General features: G+C 41.9%; 1 protein-coding gene across 2 annotated transcripts; it reads right to left on the reverse strand.

Moving 5' to 3' along the window:
* Positions 1 to 179: 179 nt before the first annotated feature.
* On the reverse strand, positions 180 to 27521 carry stx18 (syntaxin 18). 2 transcript variants are annotated; one of them, XM_035426783.1, is made up of 11 exons: positions 27273 to 27521; positions 9463 to 9530; positions 7865 to 7980; positions 7137 to 7214; positions 6982 to 7048; positions 4782 to 4873; positions 4008 to 4099; positions 3485 to 3543; positions 2318 to 2387; positions 1508 to 1588; positions 180 to 731 (listed from the first exon to the last, which is right to left on the reverse strand). In XM_035426783.1, the coding sequence occupies exons 1-11, from the start codon at positions 27423 to 27425 to the stop codon at positions 636 to 638; spliced, it is 972 nt and encodes a 323-aa protein (XP_035282674.1). In that variant the 5' UTR covers positions 27426 to 27521; the 3' UTR covers positions 180 to 635. The 2 variants fall into 2 exon arrangements, with proteins under 2 accessions (XP_035282674.1, XP_035282675.1); XM_035426784.1 differs by lacking the exon at positions 27273 to 27521 and adding an exon at positions 10501 to 10545.

The raw sequence follows: 27521 nt of genomic DNA on the forward strand, positions 1-27521 counted from the left end.
TGTCTTCGGGATACATAGACATTGCAAATGAAAACCGTTTGGGCAATCTGCATGCAATTCATTCAACCTGGAATTGATACTGTAGTTTTTCAGGACTCTGTAAGCAAATAAATTGTCTTTGATTGATAAGGTCTAACTAGCCATGATGGATGGTCACAAGCTCAAATTCTTCAGGCACATTTTCTATTCAGAACTTTTAATATAGACATCCCAAACGGAAAAGGATGCATTCATCTGATAGTACCATGGCATTTTCACTTTTGGAACACATAAAAATATTAATGTTTTATTCCGTGCTAAATTAAATATAGCCGTCTGCAAACTAGGAAGAATTACAGGGAATTGCAATACACCAAAGCAATTCTAGCTAGCAAACACAATCTGTCCGGATTTTATTCGCTGGGCCTCAAAGGCAATGTACATTAGGGAAATGTACGGGGGAAGACTTAAGTGTGAAGACCGAAAAGCCTGGAAACAATGCTGTGCTCTTTTCAATGGGGCAGACTGTCTCTCCCTGGTGCAGTAAGTAATGGCAGAACTTCAGCAGGCAATCAGTGTTTCGGGAGTTCCCCCCCCACGGGCTGGGCCCAGTCTGTGATGTCACTTCCTGTGATGAAACCCTCCCCCTTTGCGGGTTAGCTGTCATACCAGTCCAGGAAGAGTAGGGAAAAGGAACACATGACGAGGAAGAAGAGGATCCAAACCCGGAACCCTGCGTTGTTTTTGATAGCCTGAGGAAAAGCCAGAAACACAAGCTCTTAACTCCTGAATGCCTGTACGTCTCCTCACCAAGCAAAACCTGCATCACTGCAGGTCCACTGACAACTTTAACAGAAACATTTACTTGTTTGTAGCCTGCCATGCGTATCCCCTTGTTTACCATCATAGGAATTCACACAGCTAACGCTCTGAAATGTCTATCATTTGCTACTGAATACAATTCCGTATTTACTACAACAGAACACTGCGCACCACGCAAAAAATTGAAAATGAGAGCGACAGCTAAAAGATGAATGAACACTGAAGAAACTAAATAAATTACAAATGCGATAGTGTGGCTTTATGAACTCCACAAAACACTGAGTCACGATTTGTTGTCAATCAGTGTCTTCTAAGAGCCAATCATCCGAGTCAAGACTGACTCTCCTTTGCAAACCACTATGAGAGGATCAGATCACAGTTTTACCAATGACTGGGGGAATATATCCGCTGAACATTATCTAGAAGGGTGGTCTGAATATACGTTTTCTGTGCATACACACAAATTATTTCACCTAAAATAACACTGCAATAGTTATAACAATAAAATAAGTAAATATAATATAAAAATGAATCGCACAGTGCCAGTTCGTTCATATATAGCATATTTATATCTTTATATTAATGTTTCACCCAGCCACTGAATTACACTTTTCGATAGTTTTGTGTATTTAAGTTGACATATTTTAAGTCTCGTATTTTGGGCTAAGTGTCCGCGGGCTAATGGCCGACCCTGGAAATCCATTACCTCTCTGATATCTTCGTTGCCTTCTTTGACGTTTTCAGTGGCCCCCACCACAAGCTGATGAATACTGTCTATCTCAGTCTCCTGCAGGGTGAGAGTATTATGGCAGTGAGTTAATGAGACGCTGAAGCTTTGCAGCCTGTACCCGCATCAACCAGCAGAACGATCTGCGTCTGCGTTCGGAGCGGATGAGGATGTGGAATTCGCCAACAAATTGTTAAGGATATCTGGTGGACGATATCCCTTCATCTTGCGCTGTTATTTCTTAAAGGTGCCTGCCAATCTGTCGAGAAGCGCCTCGAAACATTGGGTTCATCGCGCACGACCTTCGTTTCATTTTCCATTTCGTACTCGCCTTTCCTCATAGCATCTTCCGAATACCAATGTCCAAACTCGGGAAGGGTAAAAAATTTGTATATGACGCAGTGTGCATTTCCGAATGTGGCATTGGGGTTTGGACGCTAAATGGGCCTCAGACAGCATCCTTGGACAGAACTGCGTCAGTATCTAGCCTTTCAATGAAACCCTGAATCACCCCTGTGCTGCAGTCTAACCTTAGAAAGGGGGACGTGCATGCAGAGAATATCTTATACTCCAAAAATAAATAGTGAACAGCACAATTCTGTCATTTTTCTCGAACACAAGGCAGACAGGCCCATCGGCAAAGGTACACAAGTGCACCACTTGGCATTCCGCTCTCTTTTTTAGTTAATTTCTGTTCATTTCTTTATTCTCTATTTTTTTAAATGCTGAAAATAAAGGAAGAAAATTTCAATAAGGTGTTGAATGCTGTAACTGACAAGAGGACGGTACCTGCTGTAAAACTTTCTCTGCAAAAATCTCCTGCAGCCGTGAAATCTCCACCACCTTTCCTTCTATCTGCCTGTAGGGAGGTAAGAGAGGGAAGGGGGGGTGCACCACGGCAGGACATTGCATTATAAAACAGGCCGTATAACCAAAGGATGTTATGACCATCTTCCTTATATGCATCACATGTTGAACGTAACCAAGGTCACACAGACTATATCAACGACATTTCCACTCTTATTCCATTAAAGTGTACGAGAGAGAGAGAGAAAGAGAGAGACAGTGCAATTAAATAAATGCTTATGAGACAATGGGAGAAAACCGAACCCCTCCCATTAAGCACCCCACTCTAAATGAAAAGGTAAGAGTTACGGCCAATGAGTCTTTATTAATAAAGCCACAAACATGCATCCTAAGCAACAGCGTGCTATAAATAATACAGCATACGAGGGCATGTCTGTTCACGCTGAAGGATAACCTGTATGGGTGACGGGCCAGAGGAGTTCAGTGCTGGGCTTGAACTGGAAGCATTAACTAACTACAGCATACAGATCTGGTCTTTACCATTGCTACTCTGCAGAAGAACACCCCTGTATATGCTAAGTCCCTCTGTTATTAACAAGTTTAATTAAATATTGTAATCATCGCAGCCAGTCATATCTCCTAGGGCAACCTGTCATGGTTTGCCAGCTAGTGTACAGTATTAGATTAAATCAGACCTGCTAGTTTTGAAATCCACATTCAAAAGGGAAATGTCTGTGCCATGTACAGACTTAAAAGGGAGATTTTGTTTTATTTTGCGATCTCAGTATTTTAGAACGTGGAAATCATCTTATCAGACTCACCCTTGCAGGCATGGATAGATGCTGATATTTATCTACATTTGAATTAATTTACAAATTGAACTTCTAACAGAACGGCAGCAAAAGCAGCATTCATCACCAGTACATGACGCTGTTACTGTTCCTGTCGTCACCCGATAAGACGGAGGAGGAAAAAACTAAATAAATAAAAAAATTTAAAAATCAAAGAGTAACTTGCAAGTGGGTTTAATAACGATAATGGAAAGAAAAGGCATGACATCACCGGAAATGTTTATCCGGTTACTTTGTCATTGATGAAAGCCAATTACAATAAACTAATTTTTTTTTAAATTAAAAAAACAGCACTCACCTCACTTCATCCACTAGACTGCTCATCTCACTCACCAGCCTCTGGTTTTCCTGTTCAAACTGCATCAGACACATTATCAATGACTTGGGGAGGACCTGTGGACTCTCACCCACTCACCTCCCCCCCAAAACTAATCACTCATGTCAAACCTAGTTCTGCAACTAAACAAATACTGTACTTCAGGGTATGCAATCTCAGAGACAGTGTTGAATATATGTCTAGAGAGTATGTGCTGAATACATGATTGTAAAGGGACTGCAGTGGGTGTGTAGTTGTAGAGAATAGTGTGTCTATTTAAGACGTGTGTAGGTAATACTTCTGGCACATCGCTGTACAGACTGTTTGATAGGTGGCAGCAGAGTGTGTTTTGGTTGCGTGGCTCTAGATTGTGTGTTTTTGGTGTGTGGCTGTAGTGTGTGACTGTATTAGGAGTGTGGAAGTTGAGAGTTGTTGTATAGCTGTTGTGTGTGTGTGTGTGTGTTTTGGTTGTCTACAGTGTGTAACCAGTGGCAGCGGACCGTACCATCTGGATTTCCTCGGGGGAGAGCTCATCCTCCACTCTGGTGTCCTCCCATAGACTCAGGCTGTTCTTCTGCACGTCTGGCACCACCTTCTCTAGAGGAACAGATTGTGACAAGATGATTACCTGAACAGCCCATTCCCTGTACGTGACCAGGGATAAAATCAGGATGGGACATCGTGTCGTCACCACAGAAGGCACTATGGCTTTTCAAATAGAAACGAGAGAGGAGATCCACCAATCACAAGGTATGCTGGCAAGAACAAATGAAACACCAACAGTGATTGGTGGATATTTCCAGGGTAAGGCAGAGTAAGGTGAGATCATGACTGTCTTATCCTGTACAGAGGCTGAACTCTGCAAGCGGTATGTTTGTAGGATTTAACCAGATAAAGTCCTACTTCAACCGGTTTTGATCCAGGGAACCCATCCTATGTTAAAAAGGGCTAAATTAAAAATGTAAGTATCGTCATTGCATATCAAGTCAGGCCAGGTACCCCTACAGTACCTTCAAGGGCCCCCAAGGGTCCAAAGACCCCAGGTTGAAAACCCAGTTATGAAAATCACCTCAAAACATCAACAGCCATAAAGAAGAAAAAAGTGACCAACACGGTGCACTATAATGTTCTACCCAAGTGATATTTTTTTACATGCAGCATTGTAAAGCAGCCATTTTGTGTGACTTGTGCTATTATCCATGATTTCTTTCCATAAAAGAGTGGTTTTGGTTTTGGGATGTGTCAGGGAATGAGTGAAGTGAACGCAGCTCCCTCTCACCACTGTTCTCCTCCTTCACGACCTTGTCTTCTGCCTGCTCCTTCTGTGGACTCCTCTCCACTGGTCCGTGCTGTTCAGGCTCCAGTCTTGAGCTGCAACAATACCATTCAATCATATCATTTATCTCCATAGCGAGAACGCTTACCCCTTTTAAATAGCTCACATTTTACAGTCTGATAATGTGGCAGAATTTTCAAATACATACATCCAGGTTAAGAACCTTGTACAAGGGAACATAAGCTTCATGACCACTGAGGTTGGAACCGTTCACATGCTGGTTAGAAACCTGGCATCTTAACTGGGTGTGTACAGAAGAGATTCAGGTTGAGCCACAAGAAGAGTGCCACAAGAGTGTAACACCTGAGTTTGGTACCTGTGACCTACTGGGTAGAAGTCTGGCTCCCAAGCTCCTACGCCACACTGCTAAGCCAGCCTCAGTCACTGTTTGATTGCTTCTTTTAGAACAAAAGAACTCATCAGAGAAAATCACCAGAAAGCAATACACCAGCGCTGCCTTCAAAGGTGATCCGTCAGCCTCTGACAATGGGGCTGGGTTGCCAGGAATGTGACAAGCTTTGCGCTTGTCCTCATCAGTGCCTGTAATGCAACTTTCCTAAAAACTTCACAGAGAATTTTAAAAGCCTTTTTCGTTTGAAAAGGAAAAGATGGACGCGAATCACGGTCAAGAAGTTCTGAGGGAACATTGGTTCCTTTTGTTCTACAGGAGTGTGAGCACACCACAGAAGCTCCGCTATTCTCTGCTGGGTGGAGACAGTTAAATGAGGCAGCCCCGGCTTGAATGGAGAGACAGATTAGCACACGCCTCTGAGGGCGAAGAGATTTCACACTTCACAAAGGAAGAGGCCCCGCTCATTTGCATAATTCTGAATATCAATAATAACCATATTCCCCAGCTGGCGCGGTACTGCTGCGGACCAAACGCATTGTGTCCCGGAGGACAAAGAAATAGGTATTCATTTCGGTGGAATGTCCCAGACACCCTTTCGCCTGTTGCGTGACATGTGTGAGAGAGCGAGCATGTCAATGCAGGGCCTCCGCTCGCATGGCATCTGTCTGGGAACGCTCAATTCATCTCCAGCCCTTCACCTGAACACAGTTCACATCACACTATAGGAAAGGACGGGAGGAGATGCACTACGTGGCCAAAAGTATGCGGACACCAGGCGTCCAACATATCTCATCCAAAAGTATGGGCGTTAATATGGAGTTGGTCCACCCTTTGCTGCTAAAACAACCGCCACTCTTCTGGGAAGGCTTTATACTAGATGTTGGAGCATTGCTACAGGGATTTGCTTCCATTCAGCCATAAGAGCATTAGTGAGGTTGGGTACTGATTGATTATGCCTGGCTCGCAGCTGGCTTTCCAATTGATCCCAAAGTTGAGGTCGGGGCTCTGTGCAGGCCAGTCAAGTTCTTACACACCGTTCTCGACAAAACCATTTCTATTTGGACCTCGCTGTGTGCCTGGGGGCATTGTCATGCCAAAACAGGAAAGGGCCTGCCCCAAACTATTGTAGAAGCACAGAATCATCTAAAATGTGATTGTATACTGCAGCATTAAGATTTGCCTTCACTGGAACTAAGGGGCTTAGCCCAAACCATAAGAAACAGTCCCAGACCAAGGGGGTCCAGATAATTTTGATCATATCATGTATTTCTATGTCTTGTTTCTAACCTGAGCAAAAAATATCACAGGAATCAATTCCAGTGTTATTCTTACACGATTTCTTTCCTTTTGCAGTTAATGTGAAATTGTCCATATACAGCCAGCTGACACCAGCTTTCCTCCCTGGGCATGACGACATGGGCTTAAACAGCAAGGACAGGACCCAGTTGTTTGCGTAGAATAGCCAGTCTAATGTAGCGGCTAATGCAGCAGGCTGTTTTGGAGAGGCTGCTGTGGAATTTGGCCAGGGCACATGGGACATTCTGTTTTATCAGCATCTCCTCCACAGCAGCGAGAAGACGGATTACGTGCACAGTATCTGGCGGTGCACACAGGACTGGATGACGGCATGTGGTGAATTGCAGAATAATTTACAGTGGATGATGTTATGGTACCGTATGGTATGTGGCAGATGGTGGCGGTACACTTTATGGCCAGCGGTATACGGCAAATTTGAAATGGTACGGTACGCATCTGGTAATCGTCTGTGGTTTGACAAAGAAAGATACTCACAGTCTCTTCTTGTCCACAACCCTCTTCACTCGAATAGCTCTCTGCTCAGAGTACAGCTTGCACACACCTGAAAAATGGCAGCATTTAATTCCGTTTTCTCTGTATTACGGCATTAACACTGTACTAGTGTTACGGTAATATATGAATGCACTCACTTTTCAGGTAGTCGTCTATCAGGTCCAGAACCGCGCCCCTGTGCTCCTTCACCTGAGAGCTGGTCACCTGCTTGTCCGCTAAAGCGCACAAACACAGAACGAGCCTTAATGTGGACCGCATTTATAACAGGCACCCAGCAAATAAGAACTCAGGACACAGGGACTACACTGTGACATAAGCAATTAAGACTAAATGATGTCATTTAGGATTCTGTGCTGTATCCATAGTATGCAGTGCAGATGTAGAAAGAAGATTGTAATACACGATGTCTCACAAAATTTAACAAGAGCACAAGGAGAAAGAGAGGGTCAAGAGCAGGTTAAATGGTCACTGACTGTGAAAGGTGCTGGGTTCACTGTTGTATAGCTGACAAGGACGTGTTGACTGAGTGTTTACAGTCTGTGTTAAGTGAGCGTTGAGAGTGTGTCAGCAGTTACTGTGTAGCGTGCGCTTGTATTGGTTGCACACAACCTCGGCTTGCAGCTGTTTGATGTGAAGGGTCAGCGAGGGTGGGTTTTAAGTGAGTGGACAGTACATAGGGTGGGTGTTAACTGTGTGTCACTGCAGTATGCTGTCTTTCAGGATGGAGGTACCTGATGCGGATAAGCTGAAAGAATATTAAGTGAGTGTTGAGAGTGACTGAAAGGTTAAGTGAGGGTTGAGTGAGTTTGAAGGCGAGTGTTAATGGCCTGTGCTAAGCATGCATGTGTTGGTGCCGGAAGTTCACCCTCGGCTCGGAGCTGCTTGATGGCGTCGGAGCAGGTTCTCATGAAGATCTGTGCATCCTGATCAATCTGGTCACGCTCGCCATCTGTCATTCGGGTCAGGTCTGACGAGATGAGGCTGAGAACAAACAAAGAGCCTCACAGATCTTACCTGAACCGGTCACTAACATAACTGAACCTAACTAACCAAATCTAACCTAACTGAACCTGTCTCTAACCTAACTGAACCTGTCTCTAACCCAAGTGAACCTGTCTCTAACTATCCACAACTTTTGCCCGATGAAAAACCAAAAAAGTAGAGTAGAGTCGAGTCGAGCCGGTACCATGCGGTGGAAAAGCGGCATAACCTATCTGTACCAGTCACTAACCTGACTGAACCTGTCTAACTTACTCTAACCTAACTGACCCCATCTCTAACCTATCTGTACCAGTCACTAACCTAACTGAACCTTTCACTAGCCTAACTGAACCTGTCATTAACCAAACTGAACCTGCCTAACCTACTCTAACCTAATTGAATCCATCTCTAAGAACTCCTAATAGCTAATCCAACAAGATACTGCAAGAACACACTGTCTAAGCAAATAGGCCAGGAATTATGGTAGATTTAACAAGCAGAGAACTGCAGAGTGAAGAAGCTCTCAACATTATCCACACAGCACGATCAGTTTTGACCTCTGTGCTGACATTTCTAACTCCAGTCAGTACAAAGCAACAGTTACAAGCAACTGTTTAAAAGTCTGTATAGCTCTGATTTAGCTTTGTAGGTCAAGGCAATGTGTGGGCTTAACTTAGCAGAAAGTTATGAAGATGGTATGTTTCACCCCCTAGTGGTGAAACAGAAATATAGCAACACCATTCTCTTGAAGGCAGTATTGATGAGCTCAAGAGACAAGTTATGATCTGTATGCAGTGTTTGCAATTATACTCAGTAAGCTGAACATCCGGCATTATGCCTAATCAAAACACCGACCCAACCACAAATCTCAAACACCAGCCAAAAGGCTGGCTTGTCGGCTCTTCTTTAAACTGATATAAATAAGCCCTCCATCTGAAAAAAAAAAAAATGAAGTCGCCAAAAGTAATCTCAATTGGGGTGGAACCTCCATGAGCACAAAGAGCTATTACAACACCAGTGAATAAGTACAGGATTTAAGCAAAGCCTTTAATGATATCTAATCCTCTCCTCATTACAAGAGCTTGCCTGGAAGCACATTCTTACCTGACACGATCGGTCTTAACAGGAGCCTAATTAAACTATGTAGAATCATTTTTGATTAATAATACACTCCATTCAGAAGCCAGTTAAGCAGGGAATGGAGGGGTTCCTCCAAGTTCCACTTTTATCGCCAGCTCCACCCTCTCTCAACCCCCAGGTCTTAAGCACAGGAAGTCAGGGATTAGGCCCGGGGCTCGATTCTGTCTTCTTCAATGGTCTCGGGTCAATTATTCCACACAATTAGCCAAAGCCTCAGCAGACCACCCCACTTGAAATTGACCTCATGCCAGCCCGCTTCCCTCGGCCAATCAGAGAGCGAGGCTATGGATTCCAGAAGAGAGAAGGCGGCCCTGCTGTGGCAGACTCAAACAAGTAAGCTACCTGCCGGCGTTTACGTAGTCCCTCCTGTGCTGCAGCAGGAAGTCCTTCAGCTTGGTGATGTTCGTGATCTGAAGAACGAAAAGAAAATCAAAAACGTCAAAAATATCTATCAAATGGGGCTGAAATGAAACACAGTCACGTCTAGAATAAACACTCTCAACATAAAAATGTTATTAGTGACTCCGCCAAAAGATTCATTCAAAGACAGGCGTGTAACACTTTTAATCACTCATGCATATTCAGATACAGTTTCCTTTATTCGATGCTGAATCATTCACATAGTCATGGCAGTTAGCTGGAAAAATGCCTTTTATAATAAGTACAATCTGAAATGCGTACAAGTGACAATGTTTCTGTATTTGATAGGAGACAGAAGTGAGCTCAAATATTCTGGATACAAACTCCAGACTTCTTACCAGTCAACTGTAGACTAATGCATTTTACCGGAGGAGAATACAAACAAAGGCAGCGAATGAACACATGTGAGTTAATGGTACTCCAGGGTCCATTATACAAGGCCCTTTAAAGCCATTTTCATGCACTAAATAACCTCTCCTGAACCAAGATGCAGAATGAGATGGGATTTACTTAGCCCAGACTTTAAAGATGCCATTAAAGAATCCTTACATGGTGTCAACGTCTCCTAATAAAGGTCAATAAACATGGGCTAAGCTAACCCACGGTGACACAAACATGTCATAATGACCCACTACTCAAATATAATCACGGCAAGCCTGCCTCGTGTTTTCTTTGGTCAATCCATCTCGAGAAAACGCACGAAAAAGACACTCAAGCCCGCGTTCTTTCTCGCTCCCATAATTCCGCCGAACGTCCCAAAAAAGCCGTTAAAAGGGCCAGAGCCCCGGTCGGGAGGCGCGAGTGCGTCACAGGCAGAGCCGCGAACCTGTGAGCCGCCCCCGAGCGCTGTCACGGTGAGCCGGAGCACAATGAGTTTGACTGTGGCAGAGACCCCGTAACCGCCGCGATTATTTTGGTAAAGGAACTGAACCATCTTTTTTTCCTAATTGCGGCAATTACCAAATTGCTGCAGTTGTAAAGTAACCTCATCCACCCTCCGCGGCCCTCCCCTCCCCCCGCCTGCTCTGCTCTAATAAGCCCTCTAAAAATACATCGCGCGACTGTGGGAATCCTGGAGGTGTCCGTGACAGGTTTCCACCATTCGGGAGCCTAACGTAAATACATTTCTCAAAATTGATCGTAAAAAGAAAATACGCGGAGAAATGAACAGAGCTACTGCATGACTTAAGCAGTTAAGCTAATGAATACGGACTGCGAGGCTGTCCTTGTAATAACACTGTTTCATGGGGTGAAATGTTAATCGCTGTACAGGCTTCACAATAGTCACAATTCCCGGGGAGACGGACGAAAAAAGAGTTCCCATGTTTCAGGAGGAGGGCAAGTCAGGGAGAGTGAGGTGTAATTGATTCCCTGACAGGGAATCTTTGCATTCAGAGATCTCATGCCATAGGCTAACCAAGGGCCTGTATCACAAAGCAGGGTTACTGAGTTAGCTGGATAAGTGCACTGAGTAAAATATATTATTATTATTTTTTTAATTATTATTATTATTTTTACTTCAGTCCATGTTCCAGAATTGGAAGGGTTCTTTTTTTTTTTTTACTCAGTGCAGTCATCCAGCTAACTCAGTAATCCTCCATTGTGATACAGCCCCCAAAGCATTCTGAAATCAGAATCAGAAAACACTGAACAGCATCCACAAGACGTACTCATCTCGTCAAACAATATCCACCAAAGGGAGATTTGTGACACGCGTACAATAGTTTCATATTATTGAATAAAAACAACATCTGATGTGATCCCATCCTGTGTACACGCAGCCACCTAGCTCTAGTGCACATTCACCCGCTACCTTTAGCGCATGAAAGCATTCTGCTCATGCACACTATATTATATCATGTGTGCCCCTGGATTCCCTGGTACAATTACTCCCTTTATTATTTTCTTTCATCCTGGCTCCTGCTGACACCAAAGCTGCCTGGACACGTACGCCAGCGCGAGGCCGCTGTTCCGCTGCCTCGCCCGCGCGCACAGACGCAGCTTCGCCCGTAGCCAGGCAGGAAGTTGAGCAATTACTGCTATTATCATATCCACGCTGTCTCGCTTCGATTGAGAAGGTGTGTCGTCCGTGCACTAATCTGGCGGTTAACCGTGGCCGCTGTGACAGGCTGACTCCAGCTGCTGTTGAGTCACTGGCGTGCACTTCCTGGACATCGCCGCGTAATCCAAAGCTGAGCTCACAGCCCATTACGTCCTCCATCCACCGCCTTTAGTGTCTGCTCCTCCTGACTAACCCTCATTCATCATTCTCTGGGACGGATGATTTTTTGGCCTGTTTGGGGGCAAAAGCGTGGTAACTACGCAGCTTGATTGGAAACAGGTCCCACCAGTAACCAAAGAAGTGCGGGTGTGGATTTGAGACCTGTTACTGGCAGCAGCAACCTCAGTAAGATGACGGAGAGTGGACATTACAGAAATGACCACACCCAGGTCTGGGTTTTCAGATTCAGAATAACACATCAATCTGTATTTTCATATAACATTTAAATTGGCATGCTGTGTATGTTGTCTACCAAGAAAATAAACATTATTAATAAGGAATACACAGGAACCTGAGAAAAATCTAAGCTTCAACAGCCTAAAATGGGGAAATGATCCCAAATAGAAATAATCCACTGCATCCCAGACTACTTGACAGCAAGGAATCTGATCGCATTCAAATGGCCTTTTTAATTCACCTTTCATGCCTGTGTGTACACCCCTCGACCAGCAGATGGCACTGGGTCCACAGTGTTAGCACCCTGGTCCTCGCTGAGGGGTAACAGAAGAAGTTTCAAAGCTGGTTCTGAGTTGATTTGCCTGCTGTGTGTACATTTCAGCTCATATTCCCACTGAAACCGTGAGGGCTTTACATGAGGTCACCGGGATCAATTGCTCTTGTAATTTAAGACCCTAAAGAGCGAGTAATACCTAAACAATGAGGTAGGGGTGGCCTTGCGCTGCGTGTATGTGTGCATGCTTGTGTGTGTGTGTGTGTGTGTGTGTGTGTGTGTGTCTGTGGGTGTGTGGGTGTGTGTGTGTTCAGGGGGGGGTCTGGGGGTTCAAGCCAAAGGAGACAGTCAGCCTGGCTACATCTAATCTTATCATCAACCCCCATCCCTTTAGCTGGGCGCTTTCTGTTTCACATCAGCGTGCAGTATCCACACACAGAGAACAGTGGGGGGGTGGGGGGTGATTATTATGAAAATTAAAGGAAGGGTTTTGAGGGAGGATTTGAAATTCTATTTGAACTCTGTGAAAAGCAGGTCATGTAAAGACTGTGATAATGAGGGAAAGAGCCAGCCTTTGGTAAATGGGCACGTTCAGAGATCCTCTCCAGGTGTTACACAGCTCCCTGGCCCAGCTGCACTTAGGTCTTCAACAGCGAAGCATCCCAAACAGCTGAATTTCATTACCGTGTTTTTATGTCACAACACAATTTCACGTCCAGGATCTTGCTCCCATGAAAAACACAACCAAACATAAACTCCTCAACTGTTTAGAAGAAGAGGGAACCTCACCACAATCTGGTCATAGTCAAGTTAAAAAGCATTGTATTTCAGCCAGGAAAGCTGTCATATCCAGTCTGACACTAAACAAACCGAATGTAAAAAGTTTCAAGAAAGAAAGAAAAAGAAACAATAAAATATAAGAGATATCTTAAGGTGAAAACCACAAAGCTAAACAGGTAGAAAAAAACTAAAATACTAAAAAAAAGTGTGATAAATACGAGCCTTGAATTTTAAAGTCCAGTTAATTGAGGTATTTAAGTTAATAAAAAGAAACATGTTCAAAAATAAATGATGTGCAATAAAGTCAATGCTACAATTCACCAAATGTGTACCTTATAATTAAGGTGTTGCTTAAAACTGTTAGGCTATTTATCACTTTTAATGTTTCTATTGCTGTTTGATAAACAAATCTAATCTTAAATACAAATATAAATGCATAAGCACCTGATTTTATTTCAACTAATGTGGTAAGTTTACACATTAGCATTTATCGTACCATCGGTTTACTTTAAAAAATTTTTATGTAATAAAAATCTAATGACGATAAAACAAGCATATCTAGTCGTCTGCTGTATTGATCGATCAATTTTTACTTATATAGCACATTTACAAAGAATCTACCGCAATACACTTTGCTCCTTGTGTTTTTAAGTGCTTTTTAAAGACTCATTTTCTCATTTTCCCAGAAGTAGTGATTTTATGTTGAAGTAGCTATTTTGTCAACTAGGATAATATGTTTGTTATATAAAATGATCCATATTAATTAAACAATAACTTTACTTTAGCAATAATGTACAGAAAACGTTTGTACAGCAATATTGCCAAAAACCAAACAAATAGGTCTGACCCTAAAGGGGGACTTTATTTTCACTACATTCAATCCATAAAAACAACATTAAAAATGAAGGGATGTACAGTGCTGTAGTCTTAAGACTACTTTTTCAAGCTGGCAATGCATAGTACACGCTACAACACAGGCCTAAATAAAATCAGAAATTGCTATAGTCAAATGAGACGCAAAGTATCAGATAAAAAAGTAGGCTTTTCATATTTATATCTATTAGCCTAATTCTAGTATATTCATCATATACACAGTACCTAACTTACTTTTATAATGGCAAGCAAGACGAAGAAGGCCTCATCCTGGATGTAGTAAATATTGATTTGCTTTAAGTTTTGTGTGCTGTGTAATGGAAAAGCTTTGTTTTGTGTGATTTCTTTGATAATTGATGAAGATAAGGCAGAGGCTGATTTATCCAGGGGGATGAGTGCATATAGGATGTGTGCACTGGTGGTACTGTGTAAGAGCGTGGAGCAAAGCCCTGCTTTATGATACACTCATTACTGCAGGGCCCGGAATTCTGTGACCTCTGCATCAACCCCAGCCAAGTCCTGCTGAGTACATGTCCCGTACACACGCACGTCTCCCTCTCTTTCGCACACACACGCAAACACACACACGCAAACACATTCCCAAACGCACGTCCTGTCACTCTCTTTCCCTGTGTCGCACGCTCACACACACACACACACACGCACACACACACATGCACACGCACACACAGGGATCATCCGTACATCAAGTTATAATTTAAGGGGATTTGCCTAGGGTGAATTTTGCTGCTAAATGGTCTCTTCAGCAGCTGGGCTAATCTCTGCTCTGTTTGTGCAGACGATGGCAAATTGGATTCACTGGCACATATTGTACGTGAGCTGGATCAATTCACATCTTATTTCCCTCCACAAAAACTTGTTGTTTTCAAAAACATGAAGACAGTTGAAAAGTACAAACAGCGATACAGAGGCCAAGCAGACTTCAGAGCTGAACGGTGAAACACAGATATTCCGCAGACCTAAACACGTTAATTGCAACAAAAATACGGAGCTGTGTCGGAAACTAAAGCGTAACCTGGACAACTAAAAAATGGCAATAATAAAACAAAAATAAACTGTTCATTAAAAGCCATGTTTCATCATGGCCTCCAGTCCCAGAGCAGGAATTAGGCTAAAGACTTAGCTGCAGTGCATTTATTTTTTGGCAAAAGGCGGTCTGTCAACTGCTATGTGTGAGAATACAAAAGCTCTCCTTTAAAAGCATAGACCAAATGAGTCATTACTGGGAAGGGTGCTGATTACATTTATGTGTTTAATGTACGTACACCACAAAATGTACACCTAAGCTCTGGTTTTGAAAGGAAAAACCAATATATTTATACCAGATGACATCATATCATCATTCATTAATAATTCATACATTTGTATCTTACACATAAACATGTAGCCTACATCCACGTGCACACATACTCAGGGACCTCAAACTGTTTGTCAGTTTGTCTGTCAAATGCAAGGTGGAGGACAGACAATGCAAAGCAATAGGAAAGCGAGTGATTAGAGTGCACTTTCATGTGAAATGCCCAGATTAGCAGCTTCAGTAATGAGGCCTTCACATCCAGGCGATGGCGGATAAAGCTGTAAAGTATGACATCGTGGCCTGTCTGGGCACACGTTTGTGCGCATTGCCATGGACAAGCAACGCACAGACGCACTAAGAACAACGACCAAAACCGCTGATACAGTGAAATAAGTGCAGTGTTATCTTGCACAGAATTATGAAATCTAACATTGATACAGAAACGATTCAGTTATTTTAGCCCCTAATCAGTCTAGAGTCAGAGATCCATATGGCTGTTAGGGCCCACTGTACACCTACAGCTAGCATGCTGTGCTATCAGAGAACACTGGCTGCTTCAATCACCTCTACAATTAAACCAATACAGATTGCAGTTAAATATGTAATTACGATAATAATGTACAGGACTGAAAGATAAACAGTCCATAAGTGCTTCACTGTGGAATAATAAAGATTATGCATGGAAATTAAAGATAAATTATAAAATCTAATTCCACACACTGTTAGGTCTGATATGACCTACACATGTCTAGCTACAATCCGCTGGGCAGACAGTTTGGTTTGAAAACCCCCCCACCCCCATTAGGGTAAAAGTGCTTCCCCAGCAACAGGGGTTTGTTTGTTTTTTTGGGTTTTTTGAAAAGATTACTTTCTCGCGGGGGGGGGGGGGGGGGGGGGGGGGGGGAATCACCCAGCTCGGTTTGGATTTCTTTCATCGCACTGGACTCCAATTGTGCGCTACCTGACTCAAAAGGGTAAAAATCCATTTGCTAATGACGGAAACACCCGTGAGCCGGCCTCCCCGTGGAAAACAAAACCGGCTGTGTTCTGCCGCGGCACGGACCCAACCGTCACAGCTACGCCGAGAGACCCATGGCCTGCGACCAGGAAAACCTGATCTAGGACCAGCGCCACCGCGGAGGTGCGCTACCGCCAAATAATTTGGCGTTCAGTTCAGGTCTCCGGCACCCCTTTCACCACAACCTCGCCCCCTGAAACTACACTACTACAGACAGGGCCCCCGCGCTCGCCCGTGTCACCAATTCCAGCCCCTTTCAAGTCCCTCAAAGCTCCCATTCCGACCCATTAATCAGGGTACAGTGTGCTATACGAGTGCTGCTCAATGTCCCTGAAAATAAAAACTGTTCCAGGATCAGCTCTTTCTAAGCTAATCCAAACAAAAAAGCATGGAGATCAAATGTGGATTCTCATCCAGGATCAGTCAGGGCTTAGGCTAATTTATATATGTAACTAAAGCTTTTTTTTTTTTTTTAGATGATAAAAAAATCTCTCCACAATACCATTCAAGCAAATTTAAAGTTGTAGGCACGGAACAAGTCCTGGTTTATTTAGTATGTCATTGTCTTCTTTCCCACACACAAGATGCGAGTTCACTCAGAGTGAGGGAGGAGGGGTTCCTCAGATGTGGTCCTCGGCCCGCACGTCCTCTGTGCGACTGCGTTTTCAGGCGAGCGTGCTCTGCGTGGCTGTCTGAAAAGGACGATGACATCGTGTGTCTGTTACGCCCTGCTCTGTTTGTCGAGTCACTGGCTCCCAGACCCCGGTAATGCTGAGCTTCCAGGACGTGAAACCATGATTCCAGGACGAGGGAAATACAAGCTGGCTTTTCCGCTCGCGTTGCCCGGACGGCATCGACAAAAACAGAAACGTTTCATTTGTTTGTCTTGTCAAAAAAAAAAAAAGTATTCGCTTCAAGGGAGAAACCCCCCTTCCTCCCCCCTTTTATGTTTTTGTCTGTACTTCAAAAGACCTTGCTTTAATTTTTGCTGGGAAGGTTCACCGAATCACAGTAGTAGCAGTCCCTTGTGAGGAAGTAAGAGATATTGGTCTTATGTTTTCAAAGGTTTCTTTTTGTTCCCAGATTTTTGGTTTATTTATTCTGTGTCAATCTTGCACTGATATGAGCATAAAAGAATAGCCCATTTAAAAAAGTTGAATGAGGTTGTGGTATGCATTCTGTACAAGCTACATTTCCTTACAGAATGCCACCTCTGAAAAGATATATAATATTAAATTTAATCATATAAAGTCTTTGTTTTGTTACAATTATACCTGTAACTTAAAAAAAAAAAAACATTATATTATAGTCAATGGCATATTCTACACCATCCTCCATTGGCCTTGTGATTATACACCAAACTCATCCTCCAAAAACTCGAAAAAATATTACAGGATAGTACCCATCCCCTTCACTCCAAATTAAGTCGCAGCAGCAACCTGACCCGGTGAAAGAGACTTCTACAAAAAAAACTCAAAACAAGGAGATACAAGAACTCTTTTATCCCTCAAGCTATCAGCCGGTATAACATGCAGTTTTAATCAACAGGTCTTTTAGCTGGTCACTCACACCTTTGCACTTTTATAAGAAACTTGATTTTACTGATTTGGATTGACTGTTTTTATTTATTTATTATTATTATTATTATTTATTGTTTTATTATTGTTGTTTTATTCTGTCTCAATGTTATCAAATGTGTTTCATTATGATTATGTTGCGGTCTTACTGTGTACTCTATTGTTTTTACTGTGGTTTTTATGGTGTTTTTATGTCTGGAGCACTGAACCAAACAAATTTCCCCGTGTGGGATAATAAAGTTGATCTGAATCTGAATCTGAATATAAAGATATTTTACAAATATTCCGGTTGTGTAATAGAGAGCCATCCCTGCTCCAAAGCAGCCGTTGAGGGTCTACCGTATAAAGAAGGAGCATCAGCAGTTGGCTAATTCAGGCTGAGGCCAGTGCTGAAAGGCAGGGTTGCTCCAGAGCCGGGCTGGAGACAGCTCTTCAAAGGGCCAGAGGGGCCTACCGGTCCGTTAGCATCGACGGAGCATGACGGAGAATTCTCCTCCACCATCTCCCCCAATGAGCCTCGCGCTACCGAGGGCCCACCTTATTGGCTCTGAGCGGTACACTTTAAACTCCCCTGCGCCGCCATCCAAAAACCGCTCAGAGTTCGCAGCTTAGCGTTTACCAGTGGAGAGCTTTTAATAAAAACTACATTTACTAGTGCGAGCGATCTTCTTCTCCTGGAAATAAATAGGGAAAAAAAAAGTGGCGACTGGCAAAAGTGTGACGGTGAAAATTTTTGCTGCCGCGGCCGCAAACTTGTCAAACAGCACCCGGAGGAAGGCGAAAATGAAACGCAGCGATCGGAGATCATACCCATCGGGCCGAGAGAGAGGCCGAGGGAGCGAGAGACGGAGAGAAAGAGGGGGGAAAAAATAACAAAAATTAGAAATAAATTTTAGCCTTTTAGACTGCGGTCAATTTGCGGTCTAGACACAAACCTTAAACGGGGAGCGAGCGCGCTGCCCAGTCTCCGGTCTGCTCGCAGTTTGAAAAGGTAATTGAGCCGGCTCTGTAATTGCTGGATTAGACACACATGGGCAGCGAGCTCTTGAGGGGGAAAGAACAGAGGAGGGAGCTGTTTGGACGGGTCCTTATAATTGTCGTCTGCCTGCTAAGGTCAATGTTTTCCAAACGCTCTTTCATCTCTTTAATGGTTTCTTTCTTTCCCCCCAGGGAAACGCCCCAGGTAACTGTCAGGTTTAAAGTCATTTTCTACAATTGTATCCTACCCCTAAGTATGAAAACGGTTGGAAGTGTAAGATATGAGGGTGGGGGTGGGGGGGAGCTGGGGCTGAATGTGCTTGGGAGATTTAAGTCTTTAAACATTAAAATAATGTATTTAATAGACCAAGCCTTTGAACACTTACTAAACTCCATGTGTACTGCAAATTGGATAAACTGTCTAAACAAGTGCCAAGACTATTCTGCTAGAGTATTGGTATTTGGAAATATGTGAGTCTGTACTAATGCCCAGCATGTCATTTTGTGCTGTGTCCTACATAAAATCTGAATTATGTACTGGTTAAAAATTAAATTATATTTAAAGCATAGAGAACCACATTTTCACATGCAATACTAACAGAGAGTCCATAAACCCACACACACGGTTTAATTAAATGATTTGTTTTCAAATGAACAAATGAAATTATTGAGATTGGGTCAGTGTTTCCAGTCTCTGGTCCAGGGCATCCACGGGTTTGCTGCTTCTTCAAGTTCAAATAATCAGGCTTGATGGAGCCTTTACTCAGTTTGCTTTTTGGGACTGAGCAGATGCTCTTATCCAGAGCGGCTAATGCAGATTACATTTTTAAACCAGACATTTTCTCTGAAGCAATTCCGGTTAAGTGCCTTGCTCAAGGGTACAATGGCAGTGCCTCAGCTAAAAACTGAACCTGCAACCCCTGAGTTACTAGCCCAGTTGCGGAACCATTTTTACTACACTGCCACCCTCATTACTTACAGATTTATGTTTTGATAGCTATCGAACAGAAATCGTTTCAGAAATAAAAGTATTGGAGGATGCGTTTTTCATTTCTTAAAAAGTGAAAGATCATTCTTCCATGCATTTTCCTTCTGTACAATTAGCTGTTAATTGGCTAATTGAACAACGAATATAAGCTCATTTAACCAAATGTCTTTTGTATTGCATTGGATTCTGTATGGATCGTCTGATCAAGAAACACAAATGGATGAAAGCAAGTTGAGAAAATCTTTTCAATAGCAGAAACACAAACTCAAATCATACTTTTTTCAGCCTAAATTTCATGAGATGTCAAAGTGCTCAATCGAGCCTGGTAGTCTGAGGCTGGGAATCGTATCACAGAGGCAATGAACCCCAGCACACACTGGTTCCCATTAGCAAGACTGAGACACACAGATCTGGGGTTCTTGCAGAGCTGCAATATACTACAGTGTGAAAAGTGTCCAAAGTAAAAAGGCTTCAGAGAAAAAGAAAAGTTATCATCACTGAAAACTTTATCAAAATGTACAGCTGTTCTTATTATTTGTACAGAAGATTACCAGGGATCTCTCTTCAGAGCGAAATAACCAGTGGTCAGTCTGTATGGTCAGATACTGACATAGATATGATATAGGCCTACTGATGATGTGATTTACGGTTATCCTGTCATGGCTTGTCATTCACTGAATCCTGTGTGGCTTCTCCCTGTCCAGTGAGGTAATAACAGAGAGAAGATGCATGTACATGGGATGGATGGGGATGTGGAGCTGAGCTTGAGGTACATCAGCATCAGCTAAGGAGACGATGCAGAAGATCTGCACTTACTCCAGTCCAATGTGACGTATGGCTCACAGGTAATTGCTATAGTAAGTGAATCCACCACACTACAGCTAAAAGGCTAAACTATTTTAAAAGCCTCAGAGGTTTGAGTGGAACCGAACACTGACATGAGAACTCATTTAGGTAAAGCTGTGGTTTGGCTTAGCCACGGGGTGGGACGGCTCTAACCAAGGACATTTTCTGAGAGAACTCTGGAGAGCGGGTGTCTTTGTGTCTGCAGAATCGGGGGGGGGGAAATGTCACGAGTCGTTCAGTGTTTTTCAATACGCGGTGACTGATGTCCACTGAGACGCCACAGCATCCCTCCCAGCCTCACCACGGTAGGCCTTTACTGTACCATGTTCACTACCCGGAGCAGTACAAGGTTAATGTAATAATAAAAGATTTTTCTATGAAGCACCTTGTACCCAACGTGTACAGAACAAAGTTTATAAAGGTTGGTTGACTTACACCATCATTCTGATAGATCCCTTTCACTGATGACTAATTGGTGATGAAGATGATGATGAAGGGCCTTGAACTGAACCTGTACCACCACCTGACTAAGTGTCACACAAGCGCAGCCAAGGCCAAAGAGTCGACTCAAATGATCACTGGGATGATAAAGGCCCAGCAGAACGCTGTTCTAATCTGCAACCAGGGCTACCAGAACGGCCTAAGAACAACGTGGAGCCAACAGGCCAGAAGTCTATATGTTAACAGAGACTTGGCTTTGAACATAGTCACATAAAACCTCTTAACAAATCACCAAAGAAAAGAGTATCTGTTAAGTGAAGCTCCTTAGTGCCCACAAATATATCTCCTGACTGTCACAATCATGAGAACACAACCCAAAATCAACCGAACTCTGAAAAAACACTCAGGATGTCCGTAAAGATAGTAGAGTCAAATTCGGTACGTAAGTTTGCATATTTACACATCAAACCTTCCTCACCCCACATGAAAACAACTGAGCTAAGCCCTTTGAAGGGCCATTAAGAAATGGCACCTGCGAATATGAAAAAATTCAAAACATTAAAGCTTTGACAAGCTTAGTTATCAGGTTACCTGAAACAAAGTATGTGCCAGAGTGGCTAGCAAGACTAGCATCACACATGTACAACAACTAATAACTAAATCTTCTGACTCCCATACTAGATCAATGACCAGTATTTACAGGTAGCTCTTTGCAAATATCTAATTTACCATGTTCTGACCCCAACATCTGTCAATGATACAGACTAACCAATTCATCTGGAACATCTGAAAGCGGTTTCTCAGTTATGGTTTTATTTGTCATTTACACTGCTAGTGCTATTTTTAAAAGTATTTTCAAAAATAAAGTGGGGTGCCCAGAAAATAGCACATAACCCCAAAAAGGCAGAGGGGCAGCAACAAGTGTGTACTTTCCAATTCACCACTAGCGACGGCCAGTTCTGTGAAGTGTATGTTCAGTATATGGTTCATTTGTCTTGGCTGACTGTGGTGCTGCAGGAAATTCAAAGAAAATAGAGTCAAACCACCTAACCTGAACCCGACTGCAAAGGGATGATCAGATGCCAGCGCTATTTCTAAATACGATTTCACAATTTGGAGCAAGCTCATATGTTCAGTGTGAGACGGTGGCATGCTGTATGGAAGGGCAGTACTCTGAAATTAAGATCACAGAGAACTGTGGAAAATAATGGATCAAAAACGAAGTGGCATCATTGCATAATTTTAGAACTAGTTACTCAGTTTTGACAGCTTTATTAAGTTTCCTTCATAAATCAAATCTTTAAATGTATGAATAATACGGCCCCATCCACACTTTGCCTATTTGTGTCAAATTAACAAAATAGCGATCGAACCACTGTATATGGCAACTGCAGAATGATGCAGTGTAAAAATAAACTTTCCGTAAGTCCTCCTTTCAGTAAAAGGCACACATTTACGGAATGCCCTACCAACGACAAATAGAACTCAGAGCTCACAATTTTTTAATGAAGAGGTGAAACGCCGGCTTAAACAGAATCAGACCTGCAATCGCTGATCACAGAGACCCCAATGCAAATTATAATAAAACACTGTAAATGATCTGACTCAGCTGTACATTATTGTAAATCATTCCACTCATCTGTTTTATTCATGTATACTTACATGTTTTTGTTATGTTGATTGTAACTGATTTTTTTATTATTTAAAAACTCTAACCAGGGGACAGGGGTTGCAAATTAGCTCTGGCTAGAAACCCGATATGTAGTGCATCTGTTGCTTGTTTTTAACCCCTAACAATGTTAATGGCATTGTCCCTGATAAATAAGCAAATAAATAAATAATCTAGACTGACCCACACAAGACGTAGCATCCCGACTCTCACATCATACTAGAAAATCAAGCACTCAGGTCAGCAACATGAAATGTTACGTTTCAGTAGAAAAAAAAGAAAAAAGGAAGAAAAACATACGGCTTATTTTCCATTTTTTATCAATATCATTGACTGTCACAGGGAACAGAGGAAACTATGTGAGTCTTAAAAGCTCACATCTGCTGGGCATTATGGGCAAACTGTCAACATTGTTACTGGGGACCTAATTTAATATTCCCTTTGTTTTGATCTTCTACCTTTAATCACTGGCTCTTGAGAGGATCGGTTTTCCTAAAGAAACTGTTAGAAGCTGAACGAAAATGTTATTGCTGCATGTTTATGAAATCATACTTTTGAAGGGGGCTTTAAAAAAATTTTTTTAAAAGACAAAAAAAGGACATATTTTATGTTAAGAAAAAGTCACAGACCACAATATAACAGACTGCAGCCAGGACATTCCAAAGTCACAATTTGGGTTTCCAGGCGATATCTTACAGGACACAGAGCGTCCAAGAGACTCCATGGAACTAGTGGCCTAGGGTTTCCCACCCCTAAAACCAGGAAAGCAGGCACTTGGGCACATTCTGTTCCTTCATTAAAGCATATCTTCAATTTGACTGCCAACGGGGCGGGGTTCACTGCTTAGAAAAAAAAAGACAAGATATTTAGGGCTTGGAACAGGTTGTGAGACTGGATTTGCTGAGAGTGCGCTGTGGAGCAAATTCACAGAGTGAATTTGGGGGGCATGCGTGGCAGTCATATAGCCCAGAGGAGGAACTCTACAGTACGGCTTCCAGATTGTGCCATGGCCAACGTACGTGCTGTTGTGACACTGACAAGTATTAAGGTGAAATGACTTACTCCTAGAATATTGCTACCTTAAAGAAAAAGCAATTTTAATTTCAACTGTAGGATTACCTGAGCTGACCTCAGCTCAGTTAATGAACTGAAATTTAATTCAGGAACTGAAAATGCCCAATTTCGATTAGGAATTTGAAATGAATGAATTAACAGAATTTCAGTTTATTTCATGAAATGGAACTGAGCCTAACCTGGTTCTAATGACATAAACTACATGCTCACACAGGAATTTGAAAGTGAGTCATTTTAAATGACAAATAAACAAATAAATACATAAGAATTAAATGGAAGTTCTGGCACAGCCCTACATCTGCAGAATAACTTCATTAAAAATAAGTACAGTACATTCAATTTAACCTCAGCTGAAACAAAACTGACTTAAAACAAACAAGTGAACAATTTTTTTTTCTTTTCCACTTTTGAAATGCTTCCAAATAATGCCACTTGGTTGAATAAAACATGTAGCCTAAATCAATGGGACAAAGGAAAGAAACAAAACCACGTTGAAATATTTTTGTTGTAATGAGCTGGAAAGCATAGTGAGGAAAGGTTTTTGATATTCATTTGCCATCCAAAGATAATTTAGTCTAATGGTGTTGTGGCAACACAAAACATTTAAAAAACATATGCAGGTAGACTTCTCATCACCCCATCAAAACCAGTGCATTTCACCAACATATATGCCTAATATTTCCTGGCAATAGGCCGAAAGCTATAAATGACATAGGCCTACTTAATAAATTACACCAAAAACTGAGACAGAATGTAAGAATATCCACAAACTAAAATGCCACAGAGTAATTACACAAATGTTCTCAGTATCAGTAAGTAATAATGACTTTACTATGACTGTAATTGTTGAGGCCATTAATATGGTACTATGCAGTAATCAATGAGGCCAACAGTACACAACCTGTGCTACTCATCCTAATAACAACTACACCACACTACTGGCCATCCTAGTAACCACTAATCCACAGTGTGTGACCATCTTAATAACCAATACTCCACACTGTCGGTCATCCCAGAAACTGTTATTCCATCCTAGTTATCACTATTGTTCTTTATATATTTGTACTTTTGTTGCCATTCAGGTACTAAATGACCTTTCATGTTCCCCTCATGATCACTATATTTGAGAACATACTGTAGAGCACTTGAAGAGAACTGACACAGTACAGCACTTTCTCCCAACCGTTTCATGTCATATCTTTCATGGAAAAGCTTGTAATGGTTTTCTCTGTAATGGATTCCATGATGAGCTCACTAACAATTAAGAGTTCTGTCAAATTAAAAAAAAAAAAATAGGCCTATATAAAGCAAATGAAAAAAAATCAGTCCAGAAATCAAAGAGTACAATGCCTGCTAGAAGCCAGAAGGAACAGCACAGGAAGGATAGACGGGTGAAGAGTTTAATATGTGGTACGGAAGCGTTTGATGTGAGGTCTGAGGGCTCGCAGACTGCCAGAGGGGGCAGACTGCTGCAGGATAGACACCCACTGAGCTGTGGTGCGGAGCACTGCACTCTGTGGCTTTTTCATTACTGCTTCTTCTGCCACATTTAATACACAGATACGCTCTCTACTCGCTTTAATCATTCCTGTCTGAGCGGGCCAGCCAGTCAGGATTGCACTGCAGGAGCATTTCTGAGGAATTTAAAAACAAAACAGCTGACTGCTTTTTTTCTAGGTTTTTCCAAGGTTAAAATAAACATGTATATGTATAAATATATCCTTTCAGGGTGTTGCAGTATTACATTCACTTGGCAGACACTCTTATTCAAAGCGACGTACAGAAGTGGAGAACATCACTGTAAAACATTCCATGGCATGAGAATGCATGTTACCCAATGAAACACAAAAAATTGCAAAATTAACATAAAGTGCAAAATTAACATAAAAAGGTATATTTTCAAATATACTTTTTTTCACATAAGACATAAGCTATAAATAACCCAAGCCCAGGTAAACCAAATGTATAACTGGAATAGACTAGTTTATCAAACTTTCACAAAACCTATATTATTTTCATAGTCAGTCACACTAACCACACACCCTAGCGCACACATTTACATTTATTTTAACAAAAGAAACCTGTACAGCACTGCAAGCTGAAGTTTCTTTTTACTAGGATGAGCAGAGACAAGAATCCAAGAAATGTGATACTCTCTTCTGATGCTCTCCTATGTGATCTTGCATCAGATTTGCCAATAGCTTAATTATTACCAGGTGATGTCTTATCATGTGGATTTCAGCAACTCTGAGATTGCCTATATGAAACAAGTTGTGCACAGACTGTCTACAGAATTGTAAGATTTTGTTGTAACTTGCAACTGGTGAGTGACACATTTAGATGGCTTCAATAAAATCAAATTTTAATGTTAAATATAGCCTACACATTGTCACTGTCAGACTTGACTCCAGACACTCCGGACAGAAAGACAAGTTAGTTTGTGAGACAGCATTTCCTCAAATCTAATTGGCTGTAGCAAGTTTTAGCAAGCTTGATGTCATAGGTTAACCTGTCAAAAATGGAAGTGGCATTTTAACTCAATGAAATAGTGGCTCCATTTTTGACTGGCTCGTAAACAAGATCACATTTTATCAGAAAAAAATAAGTGCTCATAGTGCAATAATCTTGTGAGCATGACAAGTAAAGATACTTGACCACTCACTTTATAATCCCGATGCAAGCCAAGAAGATGGCAGAATGCTCAAAGCTTAAGTTTTTCTTTTTAACATAAATATGTACAAATATAATATAGTTTAATTATATGAGGGGCACTGTGAAAGCAGGCGTGAACATTTTTGGTCGTCTTGGCTTGCTAAAATTTGGTCTTGATAAAAACGTGTTAGCATTAATTTATCATTATGAAATACCAGTATGTCGGCAATTCCGGCCATTATCAATTTAATCCATTTGTGAGTCCATAGTCAAAGCGGGCGTGTTACGGTTATTTTTCAGATCTACGTAACGTGTAAAACATGCACAATTACCAATCATAATAACCGGTACATCTTTAAACACTACATTGCTATACCTACTATCCAAGAAATGAACTGACGCCATATTGGCTCAAAATGGAGGAGCCAATATGGCTGACACATTCGTCTGTCAAATACGGTTTGCTGTGGAAATGTAAAACTACAGAACAAACTGCGCATATAGCTGATATTGTAAATAAACAAATGTCATTGTAAATAAAAGAAAGCTTAGCTCTATTAAAAACGTTAAGGCGTCTCATGTTAACATTAGTGATCTAGCAAACATTAGTTACGGCGCTATTAGCCAGTATCATGCTACGTTAATGTTAGCTAACGTTGCAAATAAATCTTTGCATGCTATAAATACGTTGATTCCGTCTGCATTAACAGAGTTAATGATACCAAGCAAGAAACTTATTTTTAACGTTACTTCCATGCATCTTTTCCTTGCTATACTTTTACTCACCACCTCCTTTGCTCTAGTAGAAAATCCATTCTTAGGTCTGCTCTTCTTAAAGATTTCATCTTTTGTAGAATCGAACCCAACTCCTATGGCTTTGTTTCGTGTTTTGACTGTTTTAACGCTTGCTTTGAATAATAAAGTTATATCAACACCCATTTCTAAAGTGAAATTGCGCTGTTTTGTTTCGCCAATATTACTTTCTAGAGTCGGCTGTCAACATAGACACGTCACCGTAAAAATCGTCATCTTTTT

This window comes from Anguilla anguilla, chromosome 7 (genome assembly GCF_013347855.1).
Source record: "Anguilla anguilla isolate fAngAng1 chromosome 7, fAngAng1.pri, whole genome shotgun sequence".
Lineage (NCBI taxonomy): Eukaryota > Metazoa > Chordata > Actinopteri > Anguilliformes > Anguillidae > Anguilla > Anguilla anguilla.

Coding starts and splice junctions, on each gene's coding strand:
- stx18 (XM_035426783.1), bottom strand. CDS start 27,425: ATGGGTGTTGATATAACTTTATTATTCAAAGCAAGCGTTAAAACAGTC. Junction 7,215..7,864: donor CAAGCAGCTCCGAGCCGAGG/GTGAACTTCCGG, acceptor TGTGCGCTTTAG/CGGACAAGCAGGTGACCAGC. Junction 3,544..4,007: donor CCCCCGAGGAAATCCAGATG/GTACGGTCCGCT, acceptor TGTCTGATGCAG/TTTGAACAGGAAAACCAGAG.